Here is a 19,788-nt window from a genome sequence, read left to right on the forward strand (position 1 = left end):
GAATAAAATAATTCTTGGCATAATGTCCCACCTAAAGAAAGCCTAATTGGTGGCGAAAAAAACAAGATATAGTTCATTTCATTGGGATAAGTAATAATAAAGTTATAGACGAATGAATGGAAGGAGCGCTGAAAGGTGAAAATTGCTCTGGTGGTCAGGGGGTAAAACCCCTCAGTGGTGAAGTGGTTAACAGACTTCATCTGCATATCTGGCAATCATCTGCAGATCTGAAAATCCATCCTGGTGGATCTGATCTGCAGATGATCTGCAGATGATTGTCTGTTAAACAAGGTGTGTATGAGGATCTGCAGATCTCATAGACTATGAATGCATTTTGCAGGAATGGATCTTTTGCAGGAACACAGAAGAGGGAAACCGAGAGCCCAATATAGTGTAGTAAGTACTGCAAAAATGGATATATGTAAAGAGTACAATATATATACTCACAAGACAGGGTTACCTCCAGGCAACCACTGTATAGGCAGGTGAGGAGATTATCCTGTCCCCACTCAGGAATAAGAAGTCGCTCTCTGTAGACAGGAAAAAAGGGGCATCCCCCTCCACCAAGGGTGGTGAATTAATATTATGTAGAAAGAACAGAGGCGCCAGCAGGATAAAATCAGATAATAAAATGTTTAAAAGTGCTTTGGAGGCAGCGGTGGACTTACCTCCTGTAAGCAGACACTATAAACTGTCAGTTCAAATCTAAATACATTTTATTGGCATACTCCAAGGGGGTCGCAACGCGTTTCACAGGTGTAAACCTGCTTCCTCAGGCAATATAACATAGGAGGATACAACAGTAAAAGGTCCGGGTAACACCTGGCGCCTCAGTGAAGGTGTTACCCGGACCTTTTACTGTTGTATCCTCCTATGTTATATTGCCTGAGGAAGCAGGTTTACACCTGTGAAACGCGTTGCGACCCCCTTGGAGTATGCCAATAAAATGTATTTAGATTTGAACTGACAGTTTATAGTGTCTGCTTACAGGAGGTAAGTCCACCGCTGCCTCCAAAGCACTTTTAAACATTTTATTACCTGATTTTATCCAGCTGGCGCCTCTGTTCTTTCTACATAATTTTGCAGGAACAGATCTTTTGCAGATAATGATCTTTTGTGTCTGTACAGCATCTGTGTGTGCAGCATCTTGCAAAGATTTCTGTCTGATGTGGAGTCCAGCTCCATAGAAAAGACTGTGTAGAGTATGGCTCTCATACTACATGGAAGGGGGTAAGATTGGTCTGTGATCTTGCCTTTTCCAAAGACTTTTATCTCAAGTGTGTATGAAGCATAAGTTCCCCAAGGAGGCAATGCTGTGAGCTGTAGGAAGCCTGAAGATATTGTGGTGTCTCAACTCGTGCCTGTCCCCAGACACTGCACCAGCTCTGGTCTGAGGGAGGATTCGGGGCAGCTGTAATCTCCCCCTGCGTTTGCCTATGCTCGGTATCCCGCACTGTGCACATCCTGACTGCATTTTGCACTTATGTAATAAAGTCTGATTCATCTGTATTGTGCGGGGAGTTGTATTGTGGGAGCAGCACCCGGGGACACAATACTCGCTTAGCTGCCAGCACATCTCCCACCCACCGCAGTTCCCTGAACACAGCGCCCTTTGTGCCATCTCCTTTCATATGTAAAGGCTCTTTGACAGAGTGAAGGGAATGTGTCGTTCACGGAGGTCTCACAGCCGCAGTCACGATAATCAGATGTTTCTGCTTTTCTTGCCTTCGTTAGCAATTACAGCTATTAGACTTTCTAAAAGTGTTGCGCCCCCATTGATGTACATCTTGCAGCCATGTCTGTTTACAGAGGCAGTCCCATAGTGGATCATAAATACGCCGCCTGAGGTATACATTTCATAGCATGCCTATGTGACTTACGCTGTATAGGCAGATAGAACAGGCCTCGAGTGGCCGGAGCTATGTATAAAGAGGCTGTTTTAGCATCTGGGTCATTCATTCCTTTTCTTTCATATTGCAATGAAAGAAAAAAAGACAGAATTGTGTTGGTTGCTTTTGCGAAAAGTCTCTTTATTTTGCTGCTGCATTATCAGTTTGAAAGACAGCGGATGCGATGAGCTTTAAAAAACTTGCCTGGACTCCCCATCTTATTGTGTGTGGATTCAGAGATGTACACTGCGGCCTAGCAGCCCCTCAGATCCACGTTGGCAGTACTGATGTCATTTCCTGTCTAACTACAGAATCTAGGAAGTAGACAGGAGGCGGGGTTCTGATGGCAGTGGGTGGGGCAGTGGCAGTCTAAAGAGATAATATTGGAAGTTGGATCAGGTCACCAGGGTGCAGAGATCGCCAGGGGTACTTGGTTAGGAGGTTCAGTTTAGGCACTTAGGGAAGGGCGGGTTAGGGATTGGGTGGAGGTTTGTTTCAGGCACTGGGGGGGGGGTCGTTTTAGGCAGGGGTGGGGTGGGTGGGGGGAGCTAGTGTTAGTCATTACAAAGGGAGGGAGAACCGAGAGCCCGATATGGTGTAGTACGTTCAGGTAATAGTTATAATGAAAAAGAGTAAAATTATACTCACAAACCAGGGTTGCCTCCAGGCAACCACTGTATAAGCAGGTGAGGAGTTTGACCTGTCCCCACTCAGGATTAAAAAGTCGCTCTCTGTAGACAGGAAAAAAAAGGGGGTATCCCCCTCCACCAAGGGTGGATATATAGTGAAATGTAAGTAGAACAGAGGCGCCAAAAGAATAAAAGCAGTAGTTAAAATATTTAAAATTAGCTGAGGAGGCTGTGGTGGATCCGCCACCTCCGAGCAATCACAAAAAACTGTGTAATATAACCACAATAAATTTATTGGTACACTCCAGGGTAAGATATACAACGCGTTTCGCGGGTTTGAGCCCGCTTCCTCAGGTAGTAGAAATAGGAGTACACAGTAATCTGTCAGCAACACACTTTGGCGCCAGGTGTGTTGCTGACAGATTACTGTGTACTCCTATTTCTACTACCTGAGGAAGCGGGCTCAAACCCGCGAAACGCGTTGTATATCTTACCCTGGAGTGTACCAATAAATTTATTGTGGTTATATTACACAGTTTTTTGTGATTGCTCGGAGGTGGCGGATCCACCACAGCCTCCTCAGCTAATTTTAAATATTTTAACTACTGCTTTTATTCTTTTGGCGCCTCTGTTCTACTTACATTTCAGTGTTAGTCATTAGTTGACTAACTATATGTACTGGTAACTATAGTTAGGAGATGACATCACTATCCAGATCAGGTTCTTTTAGGTGTAGTGTACATTTATTGTTGCATTTCCGAAGCATTTTAAGCAGATTTTAAATGCAGGGTTTGAATTCTGAATGCAGGCAGTTAACCTGCCTGTATTTGGCTTGCATCTTTTCTCCAAACACTGCCGGTATTGCTCTGCTGTGTTCTGAATCTGTAATTAATTGTACCTAGAGTTTCGAATTCAGCTGGTGGCTGGCTGAGGCCAAGCTTGTTGCTATCGCCATGAGTTTGATAAATACCAATGTACATAAATTAGTGATATGAACCTGAAAATTACTTTTTCCTTTTTAACCTTCGGGCCTGTTTCCACTATTAAGTGATGCGAGTGCGGCTACTTAGCCACATCGCATCACTTCCGCTGCCGGCCGCATCACTTCCGCATCTCCTGATGCTGAAGTGTATGGAGGGGACAGCGGGCGGATGCGGCTGTGCGAGAATCTGAAGCATGCTGCAGATTCTCGGATTGATACACATGCAATGCACGCAATGGAAACTGTTCCATTGCCGTGCATTGGGATCAAGACACCCACGGTGCAATGCGGCTATGTAGCCGCATTACACCGCATCCAATGGAAACAGGCCCTTAAACACAACAAAAAAATAAACAAAAAACATAAATTACAAAATACTGGTCTAATGTCATTTGAAGGCATATTTACACTTAATTAAATCTAATGGGCTGCAAGACAAAGTATCATTGATTGTCTTGTTTTATTAAGTAATTACTGGGCCAACAAAGTAGAGAAAATTCTCTGCTTCCGCCCAGAGGTTTGAGTATTAATCCTACCAGTAACTCTTTTTTCCTATTAGTTTAATGCTTAAGACCATAGATGAAATATGAGTTTTATCTCACTTAAAATAAATTTTAACAGCTAATTGTACAAATATATGCTTTGCTACTGACCATAGCACAAGGCTAGGCAAACATTTGTTTTATTGGAAGTGTTGTCAGGATTTTCCCTTTGCTCCTATAACTTTGGCTACACCACTATGAAAAAACTCCAGTTCAAATCGGTCATATAACTTACTTTCACCATTCTCTGGAGCCTTATTATGGGACTGCACTGACATAAGCCATGTCACACTCAGTTCTCCCCTCTGCAAGGACTACAGGAGAGCAGGGGATAGGACTAGCTGCACAGGTAACACATCAGGGATGCAGTGTGGCTGCTTCCAGTACACACTGTGCTGTGATCTTGGGGGGAAATGTGATTTTTACTAACATGGCATTGCTTTGGGACAAAGGCAGGTAGGATAACTATAGTAGTAGTAGCAATAGGGAGAGGTTTTTATTGTACATTATCTCAGACTGTATTTCCACTTGAAATATGCTATTGTAATAATCTGACGTGTTTTTGTCCTTCTCCTGTAGGATGTGGACAATGCATCTTTGGCACGTATTGACCTGGAACGTAAAATGGAGTCCCTGCAGGAGGAGATCATCTTCCTGAAGAAATTACACGATGAGGTGAGCCCAGTAGCAACAGCACACACCATAGATTTTTATTGGCCAAAGACACGATTGTCTTGGGCAAAAAATCTTGCTTTTGTAGGGGAATCCCATGTCATCGTTGTTGATGCTGTTAGTGATCCAGGCAATCACGTTTCAGTGCTATAGTAGCGCTAAACGCGATCGCGAAAAAATCGCTGCACCGTTCAGTGATTTTTCCACGTGAAAAATCACTCCCTAAGCAATACCAGTTGCCTGACAGCCCTGCTTATCTATTTGACTGCAGTAGTGTCTGAATAACACCAGAACCAAGCATGCAGCTAATCTCATCCGATCTGAAAAAAATCACAAATAGCTGACCTGCTGCATGCTTGTTCAGAGTCTATGGCTAAAAGTATTAGAGCCGGGGGATCAGCAGGACAGCCAGGCAAATGGTATTGCTTATAAATAAATAAATATGGCAGCCTCCATATATCTCTCACTTCAGTTGTCCTTTAAGTCCTGATTTGCTGAGGTTGGACAGCAGTTCAGAGCCTTTGTAATCTTTTGAAAGTTGTCTGCTATTAGGAGAAAGAAGCTCCCCCCCCCCCCCCCCCGGATCATATCCAGTCCTAGTGAGGACGGACAAAAGGCTAGTAATATGGCGAACGTGGAAAGCAGTAGCCTGACCACATTCATTGTGATAACTTTTTTTTAACCACTTGCCAACTGCACACTCATACCGTGCGGCGGCAAAGTGGTAGCTGGAGGACCAGCGACGCAGATCTGCGTCGCCAGGTGCCTCCCTAATTAATCAGGAAAGGCCGCTCGCGCGAGCGGCCGTTTCCTGTTAGATCATGGAGCGGGTCTCCGTGAATAGCCTGCGAGCCGCTGATCGCGGCTCGCAGACTAAATGTAAACATAGGAGACGTATGTCTCCTTTGTTTACATTGTACGGCGCCGCTGCGCAGCAGCGCCGCAAGGCAGATCGGCGATCCCCAGCCAATCAGCGGCCGGGGATCGCCACCATGTGACAGGGGACAGCCTGTCACTGGCTGCACAGGACAGATAGCGTCCTGTGCAGCCCCGATCACCGGGGGGGGGAGAGGTAGGAGAGGGAGGGGGGAATTTCGCCGCGGAGGGGGGCTTTGAGGTGCCCCCGCAACATGCCACCAGCAGGAGCGATCAGACCCCCCCCCTGCACATCATCCCCATAGGGGGGGAAAAAAAGGGGGGCGATCTGATCGCTCTGCATGTAACATGATCTGTGCTGAGGGCTGCAGAGCCTACCCAGCACAGATCACAAAAAATAGCGCTGGTCCTTAAGGGGGGGGGTAAAGGCTGGGTCATCAAGTGGTTAATAAACCCAGAACTGTTTCTATGAGTTACACAAGTGCTATTTGTCAAAATTCCTTATATATCCGATATTACCCATGTAAGGGTTAACGGACACCTAAAGTGAGAGGGATATGGAAGCTGAATTTTTTTTCTCTTTCAAACAATGCAAGTTGCCTGGCTGATAGTTTTAGTTACAGACCCTGAACAAGCATGCAGATCAGATGTCTGACTGCCTTTGCTGCATGCTAGTTGGGTGTGTCATTCGGACGCTACTGATGAATGAAAGACCTTTCCTGACTGCTTTGCTTTCTTGCTTTAGGAAATCCGTGAGCTGCAGGCTCAGATCCAGGAGCAGCACATCCAGATAGACGTGGACTCCTCCAAGCCTGACCTCACCGCAGCCCTGCGCGACGTCCGCCAGCAGTACGAGGTGGTCGCTGCCAAGAACCTGCAGGATGCAGAGGAGTGGTACAAGTCCAAGGTATACATCATCATCCTACACGACAATACACATACCAAGGGAACCAATACTAAGGTTTCTGCTGTTTGGAGTTTGGCCACACCCCTTTGGCAACTCTACACTTGTCATCTACTTAAAGATGAACTTTAACCCAGAATTGACCTTCATCCCAATCAGTAGCAGATACCCCCTTTCTCATGAGAAATCTTTACCTTTTCTAGGATTGATCATCAGAGGGGCCTGAATGGCTGACATTGTGGCTGACCCCTCCCACAGTCTGATGTCATGACCATGGTCCTGACAGTTTGCTGTCTTTGAACTTGTTGCATTGTGGGAAATGTCTTTTTCCAACTGCGAAGCAAGCAGTATCTCCCTCTGTGCATAGAACTTTCAGTAACAAATATTCTGTACAGATCACCTGGCAAAACTAAAAATGTCACCACCAGTGATACATTTAAGAATGTAAATCAGGGAGAAGAAAGATTTTACAATGGGTGAAAATGACTAAATAATCTATCAATGAATGTTGTAAAAAAATAAGCAATTTTATTAATTATGATATTTTCACTACAGTTCCTCTTTAAAGTATGTATAGACTCAATTTGTGGCAAAACCCTCAACTCAGATATCCTTAAATGCAGGTTGTACTTTAAAAGAAACGAAAGAGCCAGAAACTGAGCATGTGATAAAAATCTACAGAAACGGATTCTACTCTTGGTGATAACTGCATGCCTAAATTTCCTGTAGTTCCAGAAATTGGAGCGCACCAATGTGGCAGTGTGATTGGTCAGTGAAGCTGTAAATCACATTAAAGAACCAATAGGAATGCTTAAAAGGTCATAGGGGCGGTACTTCCTCCTGACATTACTGGACTCCCTTCCTGAGTTTTTTTGAAAGAAACAGTGATTTCCAAATCATTCTGCTTGGTGTAACTCTGGAATAACTAAAAATGTTGTCATGCAGTTTTTTAGAAGTGCAAACTCTGATCGTGTATGTCATTATTATATCTTTATGTTGCTCAGATTTACTTTGAGGTCTTCTGCAAACTGTTTTGTAGTTCTCTAAAACCTCCGTAGAATGCAGCTACAAATGTTAAGTCAGCCATTTTGTTTCCGCCAGTTCGCTGATCTGTCTGAAGCTGCCAACCGAAACAATGAAGCCTTGCGCCAGGCCAAACAGGAGGCCAATGACTACCGCCGCCAGATCCAAGCCCTCACCTGCGAGGTGGACTCCATGAAAGGATCTGTAAGTATCCCCACACTGAGAGGCACAGCCTTTGGTGAGGCCATTGGCTCCATTGCTATCATCTTATGGATGCTGTTAGTTTCTACAAGTACATTTTCCTGTTCTGCAGAACGACTCTTACGATCGCCAGATGCGTGAGATGGAAGACAACTTCGCCCTTGAAGCTGCTAACTACCAGGACACTATCAACCGCCTCCAGGAAGAGATCCAGAACATGAAGGAGGAGATGGCTCGTCACTTGCGCGAGTACCAGGATCTGCTCAACGTCAAGATGGCTCTTGACATTGAGATCGCCACCTACAGGAAGCTGCTGGAAGGAGAAGAAAGCAGGTGAGAGTTAGTAGTGCACTGTTCATCATATAGAGCAGCGTTTTTCAACCAGTGTTCCGCGGCACACTAGTGTGCCGTGGAACGTTGCCTGGTGTGCCGTCCTCTTATCCCCCCTCCCGCACGTACCCGCGGCCGCCGCTGCTATTACCTTAGCAGCGGCCGCTCTCCCCTCTCCAGCACATGTGTTTATTCTAGCAGCGTATCTCCCGGCTGCTCTGTGTGTGATGCGCAGGAGGCAGGGCTCGGTTTCCATAGTAACGCTGATACATATCGCCGTTACAGGAAGCCGCTGCCCTGCTTTCTTCCGCATCACACAGAGCAGCCGGAGATACGCTGCTTGAAATATACACGCGCCGGAGAGGGGAGGGGCGGCAGCTGTTAAGGTAATAACAGCGGCGGGGACGAGCGGGGGGAACTATACCGGGGCACTATACTGACTATCCTGGGGCACTATACTGGCTATACTGGGGCACTATACTGGGGCACTATACTAGCTATACTGGGGCACTATACTGGGGCACTATTCTGGCTATACTGGGGCACTATACTAGCTATACTGGGGGGCTATACTGGGGCACTATACTGGGGCACTATACTGGCTATACTGACTATACTGGGGCACTATACTGGGGCACTATACTGGCTATACTGGGGCACTATTCTGGGGCACTATACTAGCTATACTGGGGCACTATACTGGGGCACTATTCTGGCTATACTGGGGCACTATACTGGCTATACTGGGGCACTATACTGGGGCACTATACTGGCTATACTGGGGCACTATTCTGGGGCACTATACTAGCTATACTGGGGAACTATACTGGGGCACTATTCTGGCTATACTGGTGCACTATACTGGCTATACTGGGGCACTATACTAGCTATACTGGGGGGCTATACTAGGGCACTATACTGGGGCACTATACTGGCTATACTGGGGCACTATACTGGCTATACTGGGGCACTATACTGGCTATACTGGGGCGCTATACTGGGGCACTATACTGGGGCACTATACTAGCTATACTGGGGGGCTATACTGGGGCACTATACTGTCTATACTGGGGCACTATACTAGCTATACTGGGGCACTATACTAGCTATACTGGCACTATTCTGGCTATACTGGGGCACTATACTGGCTATACTGGGGAACTATACTGGGGCACTATACTAGCTACACTGAGGCAACTAAACTCCCTACACTGGGGCAACTATGCTAGCTATGCAGCCGCACCCCAGCCCCCCCCCCCCCCCCCCCATAGCCTGCTGCGCACGGCACTGTCCACTAGGTCGCGCAAACAACCGGGGGCCGCAACCCCCCCCCGCGCGCCGTTCCCCGGAGAAAAATTTGGTCAGACAGTGTTCCCCGAGCCGGAAAAGGTTGGGAACCACTGATATAGAGGACTAGGTCTTTCATTTACATGATGAAAAGTATGAGGATTTTTTTTTATATTTAGTCCTACAGAATCCATGTAAATTCCTTCCTGTCAAATTTAGCTTTGACCATTTGACACCATACATTTGACACCATAACAAGATTTCAGTATGTTTCCTTGTTGATAAATTGTTTTCTTTTCCTAACAATTCAACCTTTGCTGACCCTAAATCTTTTAAAGTCCTCTCATTTGCTAAAACCTATTATTCTCTGAAATATAGCACCACCCAATAGTTCCACCCAATAGCACCACCAGACCAATTTCAATATTCACATCTAGTGTCCAAATAGTAAATTACACCCTAACACATTAAATCAATAAAAATACATACATCCCCCATTAAAATTAACTACTTACCTCCCTCACTCTTCCATAGTTATCAAAATAAAACTTTTTTAGATTAAAAAATGACATAAAAAAACACATACCGTATATACTCGGCTATAAGTCGAGAAATTTAGGTCTGATCTACTTTTGTAAAGTAGGGGGGTCGACTTATACTCGTGTCAGACCTAAATTTCTGACTTGTAGCTGAGTATCAATTGACCCCTCTGCTCTGCATCTGCTGCAGTATGATCCCACTAGTGCTGCCAGCCAAGCGGATTTTATCCCCCTGCTCTATGATTCCTAGATGCCACAATGCTGTGCCCCCCTGCAAGCAGGAGAATGGACTAACCCCCGCTCATTACTTATTCTCTCAGGCGGCAGCTGAGAATGCTGGTCCCCGCTGAGCATGTGATGCTCCGGCGGCTGCCGGGGTAGGAGCCGCTCACTTTTCCCCATTAAAATGAATAATACAGCTCTCTCCCTGGCACTCGCTGTATGTGCTGACACTTCAGGGAGGAGCAGCAATTAGATGGGCATGGGACAATGATGAGAATGGCGGGGGGCGGAGATTAAATCGCCGGTGTCCTGTCATGAAATGCTGCTTGCATCAGGGATAGGCAGGTGAGGACAGTGATCGGTGGCTGGAACGGAGGGATTTAGAGCGGCTCCTACAACCGCTGCGGGAGTAGAAGCCGCTCTAAAAATCCTTCTGTTCCAGCCACCGATCACTGTCCTGACCTGCCTATCCCTGATGCAAGCAGCTTTTCATGACAGGACACCGGCGATAAAGCTTCATTGACAGTGCGGTATCCTCTATACTCCCTCCTTTCCGCTCTCTGTCCAATAGTACAGCGCGACTCCCGATGTCACATGACACATGAAGTCACATGACATCAGGAACCGGAGCTGTACTATTGGACAGAGAGCGGCATGAATGGAGAGTGTATAGAGGATTCAGCGCTGGCAATCGAACTGTAAGTGTTGGCTTCTGCTGCAGTGCTCACTGTGATCGCACAGAGGGGGGGGAGAGAGGATGGAAGCACAAAATAGTTTAGCATTGCGGGGAAGGGGACAGAAAGAAGCTGCCTTCCCAGCGCATAACATTACAGAGTTGTGCTGGGAGGGAGGGGGGATTTTCAGTGTGTTGCAGGTGATTTAGCACTGTGGGGAGGGATAGAGAGATGCTGGCTGCTGGGGCTCTGGGAAGGGTTTATTGTTTAAAGCAGACCTGATCTCAGATCTTTCTCTCTGCTCTAAAAGATATGCAATAGCATGATATCCTTTAAAAGAAAAATGCCTTTTGTTTGCAGATGAATTGCAGAATTTGTATCAGCTGTAGTGTGTCTACTTCCTGCTTTCATGGAAGCAGGCATATTGTTAACATCCTGTGCTTTCAAATGAGTTTATCTGCCTTGTCAGGTGACACAGAGAAGAGATCAAATTACAACTTGTTATTAGACACAGATGAGTAGGGATTAGACAGGCTAAACTCTCTTAATACATACAGTTTGCATTTCTCTATGTTTTCATTATGTCTTGTGCAAGGCTTCAAGTCTACTGTGCAGCCATTAACTTTGCTAGATAGACTTATACTTGAGTTATTAAAAAATTCCAGCTTAAGAGGGTCAAATAGTGGGGTCGACTTATACACGAAGTCGACTTATATCCGAGTATATACGGTAAATTGTTACCTTAGGGACTCAAGTTTTTTAAATATGTATGTCATGAGGGTATATTATTGTTATTTTTGCGAGTAAGGGCTTTCAATTAGTGATGTACACATAACTAAAATAATACACCTTTATTTACAAATAAAATATTATTAAATAAAATATATCATAATTTAAACGTTGTAATAACCAGGACAAATTGGCAAATAAAATGTGTGGCTAATATCCAAAGTGGCACGTTTTATAAACTAAAAAAATATTTTTTGGCATTTTTTTCTTGTTATTCCCATTAAAATGCATTAAGAATAAAATAATTCTTAGCAAAACGTTCCACCCAAACAAAGCCTAATTGGTAGCGAAAGAAACAAGATATAGATCATTTTGTTGTGATAAGTAGTGATAAAGTTATTGGCGAATGAGAGGGAGGAGCACTGAAAGGTGAAAATAGCTCTGGTCTATAAGGGGAAAAACCCCTCAGTGGTGAACTGGATAAAAGGACATAAATATGGCAGCCTTCATAGTCTTCTCACTTCAGTTGTCCGTTAATGATGGAGAGGAACAAGGAGATGTATTCCTATTCAAATAGAAACCAACAACATTCTTGCTGCTACCACCCTTACCGTCATGTCCCAAAACTTCCCCTCTTTCTTGGTAAATGACCCCTGTGGTAAGCGTAATACATACCCTTTTGGATACAAAGGAACTTCCACCCTAAACACTTCTTAAAATATACTTTGAACCTCTGTACCTCTTTCACATTCTCACCAGCACTGATAGAAATTTTCCCCCTATTTTTTAAGTAGACCCAGAGGTTTAAAGAGAACCCGAGGTAGGATTATATTATGGTAGTGGGGCACAGAGGCTGGTTGTGCACACTAACACCAGCCTCTGTTGCCCTATGGTGTGCCTCTAGGACCCCCCTGCGCGCCGCTCTACCCCCCGCATTTCGCCAGCACTGCGGGGGGTAGAGCGGCGCGCAGGGGGGTCCTAGAGGCACACCATAGGGCAACAGAGGCTGGTGTTAGTGTGCACAACCAGCCTCTGTGCCCCACTACCATAATATAACCCCACCTCGGGTTCTCTTTAAAGTTCGTTTGGACTCTGCAGATGTATGTTAATAAATATTCAGGACTATTGATCTTTCATAAAGTTGATTTATATTTTGCTTTTGGTTTTCAGAATCACCATTCCAGTTTCCACCTTTTCCACCATGAGCTTGAGAGGTAAGCAGCAAATGTATTTGTTCACTAATCTATAAAGTAGTGTTTTTGCTGGGTGGGTGGTCTCATCGGATAGTCCTTTAATGGAGATCAACTGCGGACAATTCAGTTTGGTTCCTCATAACTATAATTTCAAATGACTCATGTCCATTACAACAAATACTTCCCCAAAGTCTCCCTCTGCTGTCTGTGGAGCTGTATCCTCTGCAGCTGCAAGCAAGAACTGTTCTCTTAGGATGGGATCAGTCATGTGACCATTTGAACTGCAGCAGCTTCTATTCGCTTTCATTGGTGATTAGATATCATAACTCCTCCTGTGGAAATGCCCGCTGCAAACTCAGCATCAGTCAGCCTTTCAGTTGCAATGGCTGCAAGACGTGCTGCTCTATAGGAGCTAATGGGAGACCTGAGATGAGGCAATCTCGTGATGGCTGCAGTTTTTATTTACATTTATGTGAATTTCTTTATATTAAAAAATGATTTTTCCCCCCCTAGAAACAAACCTTGAATCCCGCCCACCAGAGACCCATACCAAAAGATCACTTCTGATCAAGACTGTGGAGACCAGAGATGGACAGGTTGGTGATGTCATTATTGCATCAGGTCACTAATGCTAAAAACAGCTCTACAAAAAGTACTGATCAGCTACAATCATAGGGTAACTAGAGGAACAGCTTCAAGGACTATATAGTTGTCTTTCAGGACAATAGAATAGCTGATCTGCCAGGAGGAAGCTGCTTATCATTTTAACACAGCAGGAGGTATAAGAAACACATTGTGAATATTCTTTTAAATTCACTCCATTATTTTTAATAGCATAAATGCTATTTTTAGCAATAGTTCGGCCTATTGGAACTCTATGTGGCACTATGTTTTGTACCGTGTTACCAAAGTACCGCTAGGAGATTAGAATACAGGGGAGTTGGGTGTTTCAGGTTTAGTTATCACTAAGTACATGAGAACGTGGCTATACATGAGATCAAACTCCACAACCAAATCCCCTTTCAGTTAGTATGACATCGGTGGAGCCTGAAGTACGGTAAGATTTGTGCATGGCAGGCCCTACCGCGGCACACCGCACCATTGCATGCAAATTGGTCCCTGTGGTAGACTGCGCTGACAGGGAAATCTGCAAGACCCCGCTCAGTGACGTACTCCCTGCCAAGCAGAAAGTACGTTATGGCTATTCCCACAATCTGTGCATGCGCGCTACATGGCTGCCGCGACAATCTATAAAGACTCCCATAGAGTCCTTGACCACTCGCAAGGGCTCTTTAGCTTCTGCATTGGCCAGACCACTTCCGTCACATCGTGTTGCTCCTCGGGTACTGTGGCCTGTTTCATAGAGACTAATAGCCACTGCGGCAAGCTACATCAGGGAGCAGCAAGGGAGAGTACCGCTACGCAAAGCAGTGTGAAAGGAGCCTGATGGGCAAAGTTCTAGTACAAAAAATGCATTTTTTTCCCCTCTAAAAGTAACGTCTGACTGTATGCCGTCACCCATACTACATATCCATTATATGGATAAATTATACTTATGGGTTACATAAAGTACAGATAACCTAATGAATGCAGAGAGGACTCTGTCAGGCATTAACGGCATCGTTTTATTTTGGCAGGTCATCAATGAAAGCTCTGACTACCAGGAGTGAAGACCTTCCCTTTGAACTTTGAAAACATCGACCAACAACATATCCTTGTCCCTCTGTTTAAATCTTGAAGAAAACCAGCTTTCAAGTGCCTTTTTTTCGCTGATAATAATTGAAGAGCAGGAGATAGACATTTTGTAGTGCAGAGGTAGCGGACTGCCAGCTCTCCAGCCGTGGCGGAACTTCCTGTTCCCAGCATGCCTCTGGCTGGTAGTGCATTCTGGGACTTGGCGTTTCACCACAGCTGGAAAGCCTCGGGCCTTCTTAGCGCCGCTGGAGAGATTTCCCTGTGGCGGAGTCCCTATTGAACGACAGTGGTCTAGTTTACTGATGACGTAAAAGCAATATCTTGTGCCGCAATACTGTTTTTAAAGTCCCAAGAAAAGCTTTTTACTTCCAAGCAGCCTGTCAGTGCTTCAATAAATCTTTAGAAATAAACTGTGTTATGTCTCTGTGAATTCTGTCGCCTTCTAAAGGAGAACTTTATTGAAAATGTCATCATTCTGACGTCTCTAAAGTCATTCATGTCGCAGCAGAATACTAAAAGTAAACAATTGTCAGAAATATCACTTCTGAAAACGTGATAATGAGATACAGGGTCTAGGGCTCAATTAACAAAGCATTATGGTATGAGGTAAATCAGAAAACAATGATTTTCAGGCTGTGGAGTCGGTACAAAAATCATCCGACTCCTCAGTTTATGAAACCACCGACTTCAGGTAGCCAAAATTGCTCTGACTCTGAGACCTCGACCCCAACTCTAACTCCACAGCCCTTGCAGGGCTATCGAGTTGGTATAAAACTCTTCCGACTCCCTCAGACTCAAAAACTCACAATTTTCTCACTCCCAGCTAAAGCAATTTCCTACCTTTATTTGGTCAGCAGGTGCCAGTCAGCCAATCAGGTGTACTGTTATACACCCTTTGCCTGCCGTACCAAATCTAGCAGGAATTGCATAAATTAGGTAGCATTCAGGTGGGAGGCTTCGGTTGGACGTAATCGTAGATTACATCGATTACAGGGAGCCCCCATGCAGGCACATCTCCCACACGGCCCCATCCCGCACCACTCACCTGTCAACCACATCCTGGAAGCTGCAAAAAATTAAAAATCACACACAATGGTTCGCACTCCCACCTGAATGCTACCTAATTTATGCAATTCCTACTAGATTTGGTACGGCAGGCAAGGGGTGTTTGACAGTACAACAAAACAAAGCTGATATATGAGTATTAAAGGGTGTAGCCTTATGTGCAGGTACCAGCACTGGTAACTAAACACTATGAAAAAAGAGAAAAGGACAAAACCAGTATATGCTGCTCAAAAAACTGCACTTTATTCAAAGTAATTAAAAAGGCACACACATATATTATAGGAAAAATGTCAGGAAATAACCTGGCATATAAATTTGGGTATTGACAAATACAATACTATGTGCTGCAACTGTCGAGGACAGAACAAACAATCCCATATGAATAGCAATTTAATAGATCAGGTCACATGGCATGATATAAAAGACATATGATACTGGCTAAGGGCTAGATAGAGCTCAATAAATGTAAGCAGTAACCATGGAAACTTAGTCCAATTAATTCATTGCACCTTGGTGGCACCAACATGATAACCCCGTGAGGAGACCCAGATATTGTAAACAACTATGGTCATAACCACTCACAGAGGGCAGATCTTGGTGCAAACAATATGGTCAATGTCAGAGGGTGCCAATATACTTTAACTAAATATGGACAATAACCATGGAACCCAGTCCAAATGTTCATTGCACCTTGGTGGCACCAACATAATATCCCCGTGAGGAGACCAATATAGGTAATCCAGCTATGGTCATAACCACTCACAGAGGGCAGATCCTGGTGCAACCAATATGGTCAATGTCAAAAGGTGCCAGTATAAGATGGAATAGTCAAGGTAACCCCAAACTATGAATTAGGTAATGATGGAATTATTGGGGACACCGTAGCCAACCACTGTGAGGAAACCAATATATATATTTAGAGTATGATTATAACCACTCACAGAGTATAGAAAAGGTGTGACCAATATGATCAGACATATGCTATTCATAGAATAACAAGGAGCCGGGAGCCTAATAACTGTAAATAGACCGCTTAATATTCATCATGCCAGAACCACATATATAGATCAGCCAAATTGAGTATCTGGAAGAGCCATGCGAATTCCTGTATTTGCAACCGCTAAATAAAGTCAATCCAAAAAGCTTGAATCCTGTCACAGTACAGTTAATGAAGCAATACTGCCTCCATTGTGACAACAGTGAGCCCACACATCATAGGAATTGGCTCAAAAGGATCTCAGTTCAGTAATGCGTTTGCAGATTCTGAAGGAAATATATAAAATAGAGTTGTCCGGATCAGAACTTAAGCAAAGCAGAAATCCTATTTATCCGAATATGCGGGGATATCCTAATGCCAGACGTCCATCATAATCAACAGAGCATACATATAGGTTATCAGCCAATGTTGGTGGTTGTTATGGCAGCTTGTCAAAGCTGAATAGTGTTGAGAAACAGCTAGTAATGCCCCACTCACGTCAGGCCAACTGGTCTGAGACGCAGTATAATAAATGCTACAAGGAGGCGTCTGGATACAGAGTCACTGTATTGCGAACAATATCTCCGCGTGTGAGAAATGTCACTTGTAAGTTGTCACAGTTGTGGCTACGGTGTCCCCAATAATTCCATCATTACCTAATTCATAGTTTGGGGTTACCTTGACTATTCAATCTTATACTGGCACCTTTTGACATTGACCATATTGGTTGCACCAGGATCTGCCCTCTGTGAGTGGTTATGACCATAGCTGGATTACCTATATTGGTCTCCTCACGGGGATATTATGTTGGTGCCACCAAGGTGCAATGAGCATTTGGACTGGGTTCCATGGTTATTGTCCATATTTAGTTAAAGTATATTGGCACCCTCTGACATTGACCATATTGTTTGCACCAAGATCTGCCCTCTGTGAGTGGTTATGACCATAGTTGTTTACAATATCTGGGTCTCCTCACGGGGTTATCATGTTGGTGCCACCAAGGTGCAATGAATTAATTGGACTAAGTTTCCATGGTTACTGCTTACATTTATTGAGCTCTATCTAGCCCTTAGCCAGTATCATATGTCTTTTATATCATGCCATGTGACCTGATCTATTAAATTGCTATTCATATGGGATTGTTTGTTCTGTCCTCGACAGTTGCAGCACATAGTATTGTATTTGTCAATACCCAAATTTATATGCCAGGTTATTTCCTGACATTTTTCCTATAATATATGTGTGTGCCTTTTTAATTACTTTGAATAAAGTGCAGTTTTTTGAGCAGCATATACTGTGTTTGACAGTACACCTGATTGGCTGACTGGCACCTGCTGACCAAATAAAGGTTGGAAATTGCTTTAGCTGGGAGTGAGCAAATTGTGTATTTTGTAGCATTCAGTTCAGAGGCAGTGGGGGTGAGAGGTCCAGAGCCCCCCCGCACTTCCCTCTGGGTATCGCATGGTGGTGTGGGGGCTTCAGCCAGTGAGAGAGACGGGCCCCCAGCTGTCATGCGAACCAGTGCGTGTGATTTCCAACTCAGACTCCTCAGTTTATGAAACCACCGACTCTGACTGCAGGTACCAAAAAATTGTTCCAAATACACAGCGCTGCTCATTTTACAGAAAATGTTGTCAAATGTTAATTCACAAAGGTTGTTACCACATGGAAAGCTTACATGTGAGATAAAGGACCAAACTTGTGAGGGAAGTAACAAACTTATGAAGTAATTACCTCATAAGTGTCAATTCACAAAGGATAGCATGAGATAAAACAAGTGAGATGTTCAGTATTTTATCTTCAGCCTGGAGCTGTCAGTGAGGCCCCATTCACACTAGAGCGTTTTGCCGCGATTTCGGCAAAACGCTCATACGCTAGCGCTTTTCAAAAGCACTAGCGTAATGAAACCCTATGGGCCTGTTCTTACTTGGGCGCAAATCGCCCAAAAATGGGCAAAAATGCAAAACGCAAACGCGTCACCTGCACCATTTCAGGCAATTTCCCGGTGATCGCGTTTCAGTGCTATAGAAGCGCTAAATGCGATCGCGGCAAAATCGCCACACTGTTCAGTGATTTTTCCGCATGAAATCGTGGAAAAATCACTCCTGCAAAACGCTGGAAAAAAATCTCCGGCGTTTTGCGTTTCTAAGTGTGAATGGGGCCTTAGATAACAAACGTTACAAAAGAATGTTAAAGGACAACTGTAGTGAGAAGAATGTGGAGGCTGCCATATTTATTTTCTTTTAAACATTACCAGTTTCCTGGCTAACCTGCTGATCCTCTGCCTCTAATACTTTTAGCCATAGCCCCTGAACAAGCATGCAGCAGATCAGGTGTTTCTGACATTATTGTCAGATCTGACAAGATTAGCTGCATGCTTGCTTCTGGTGTGATTCAGACGCTACTGCAGCCATATAGATCAGCAGGGATGCCCGGCAACTGGTATTGTTTAAAATAAAATAAATATGGCAGCCTCCACATACCTCTTGCTACAGAGGTCCTTTAAAGGGAACCTTAAGTGGCTGGATGGTGTAATGGTTAAGGGCTCTGCCTCTGACACAGGAGACCAGGGTTCAAATCTCAGCTCTGCCTATTCAGTAAGCCAGCACCTATTCAGTAGGAGACCTTAGGCAAGTCTTCCTAACACTGCTACTGCCTATAGAGCGTGTCCTAGTGGCTGCAGCTCTGGTGCTTTGAGTCTGCCAGGAGAAAAGCGCAATATAAATGTGTTTTAACTGAGAGGAATATGGCTGTTTCCTTTTAAACAATAATAGTTGCCTGGCAGTCCTGCTGATCTTTTTGGCTGCAATAGTGGCTGAATCACACACCTGAAACAAGCATGCAGCTAATCCAGTCAGAGTACCTGATCTGCATGCTTGGTCAGGGGCTGTGGCTAAAAGTATTAGAAACACAGGATCAGCAGTAGAGTCAGGTAACTGGTATTATTTTAAAAGGAAAAATCCATATCCTTAGTTTAAGTTCCCTTTAAAGTGCCTGCCCCTGGTGGGTACTTTCCTTCGAGAGGGGGGGGCTTCTGGATCGTAATGAAGCTTCCCCATTCTCCTGTGCCTTTCTCGTTCCAGTGCTGGCTCCTCCAAACAGCACACAGTAATAAAATCAGGCGCACCACCAACTACCCCTCAGGCTGAAATAACCGAGCCCGATCAGGTCTGCTCTACTATGCAGGCGATTTGCACCTGATCAGGCTTGGCAATTTCCGCCGAGGGGAAGCTGGAACCGCGCCTGTGCAGGAGTGCAGATGTAATAATTATTACTGTGTGCTGCAGCCGCCACTCTTTCGGGGGTGCCCTGCGAGGTCCCGGCTTCTACAGTGCCAAAGATAAGTAGCTCCCAGGGGCA

The 19,788-nt window shown here is 44.7% G+C and overlaps 1 protein-coding gene across 1 annotated transcript in view; it reads left to right on the forward strand.

Annotated features, from left to right (window-relative positions):
* The window catches only part of VIM (vimentin), a 31,766-nt gene extending 16,969 nt beyond the window's left edge, over positions 1 to 14,797 (forward strand). The window contains exons 3-9 of the mRNA XM_068235556.1: positions 4,622 to 4,717; positions 6,336 to 6,497; positions 7,596 to 7,721; positions 7,831 to 8,051; positions 12,670 to 12,713; positions 13,206 to 13,288; positions 14,330 to 14,797. Of these exons, the coding sequence (XP_068091657.1) occupies positions 4,622 to 4,717; positions 6,336 to 6,497; positions 7,596 to 7,721; positions 7,831 to 8,051; positions 12,670 to 12,713; positions 13,206 to 13,288; positions 14,330 to 14,362 (765 nt within the window). The 3' untranslated portion in view covers positions 14,363 to 14,797. The remainder of the gene's footprint in view (positions 1 to 4,621; positions 4,718 to 6,335; positions 6,498 to 7,595; positions 7,722 to 7,830; positions 8,052 to 12,669; positions 12,714 to 13,205; positions 13,289 to 14,329) is intronic.
* Positions 14,798 to 19,788: the final 4,991 nt, after the last annotated feature.

This window comes from Hyperolius riggenbachi, chromosome 5 (assembly GCF_040937935.1).
Source record: "Hyperolius riggenbachi isolate aHypRig1 chromosome 5, aHypRig1.pri, whole genome shotgun sequence".
NCBI classification, from domain to species: Eukaryota; Metazoa; Chordata; class Amphibia; order Anura; family Hyperoliidae; genus Hyperolius; species Hyperolius riggenbachi.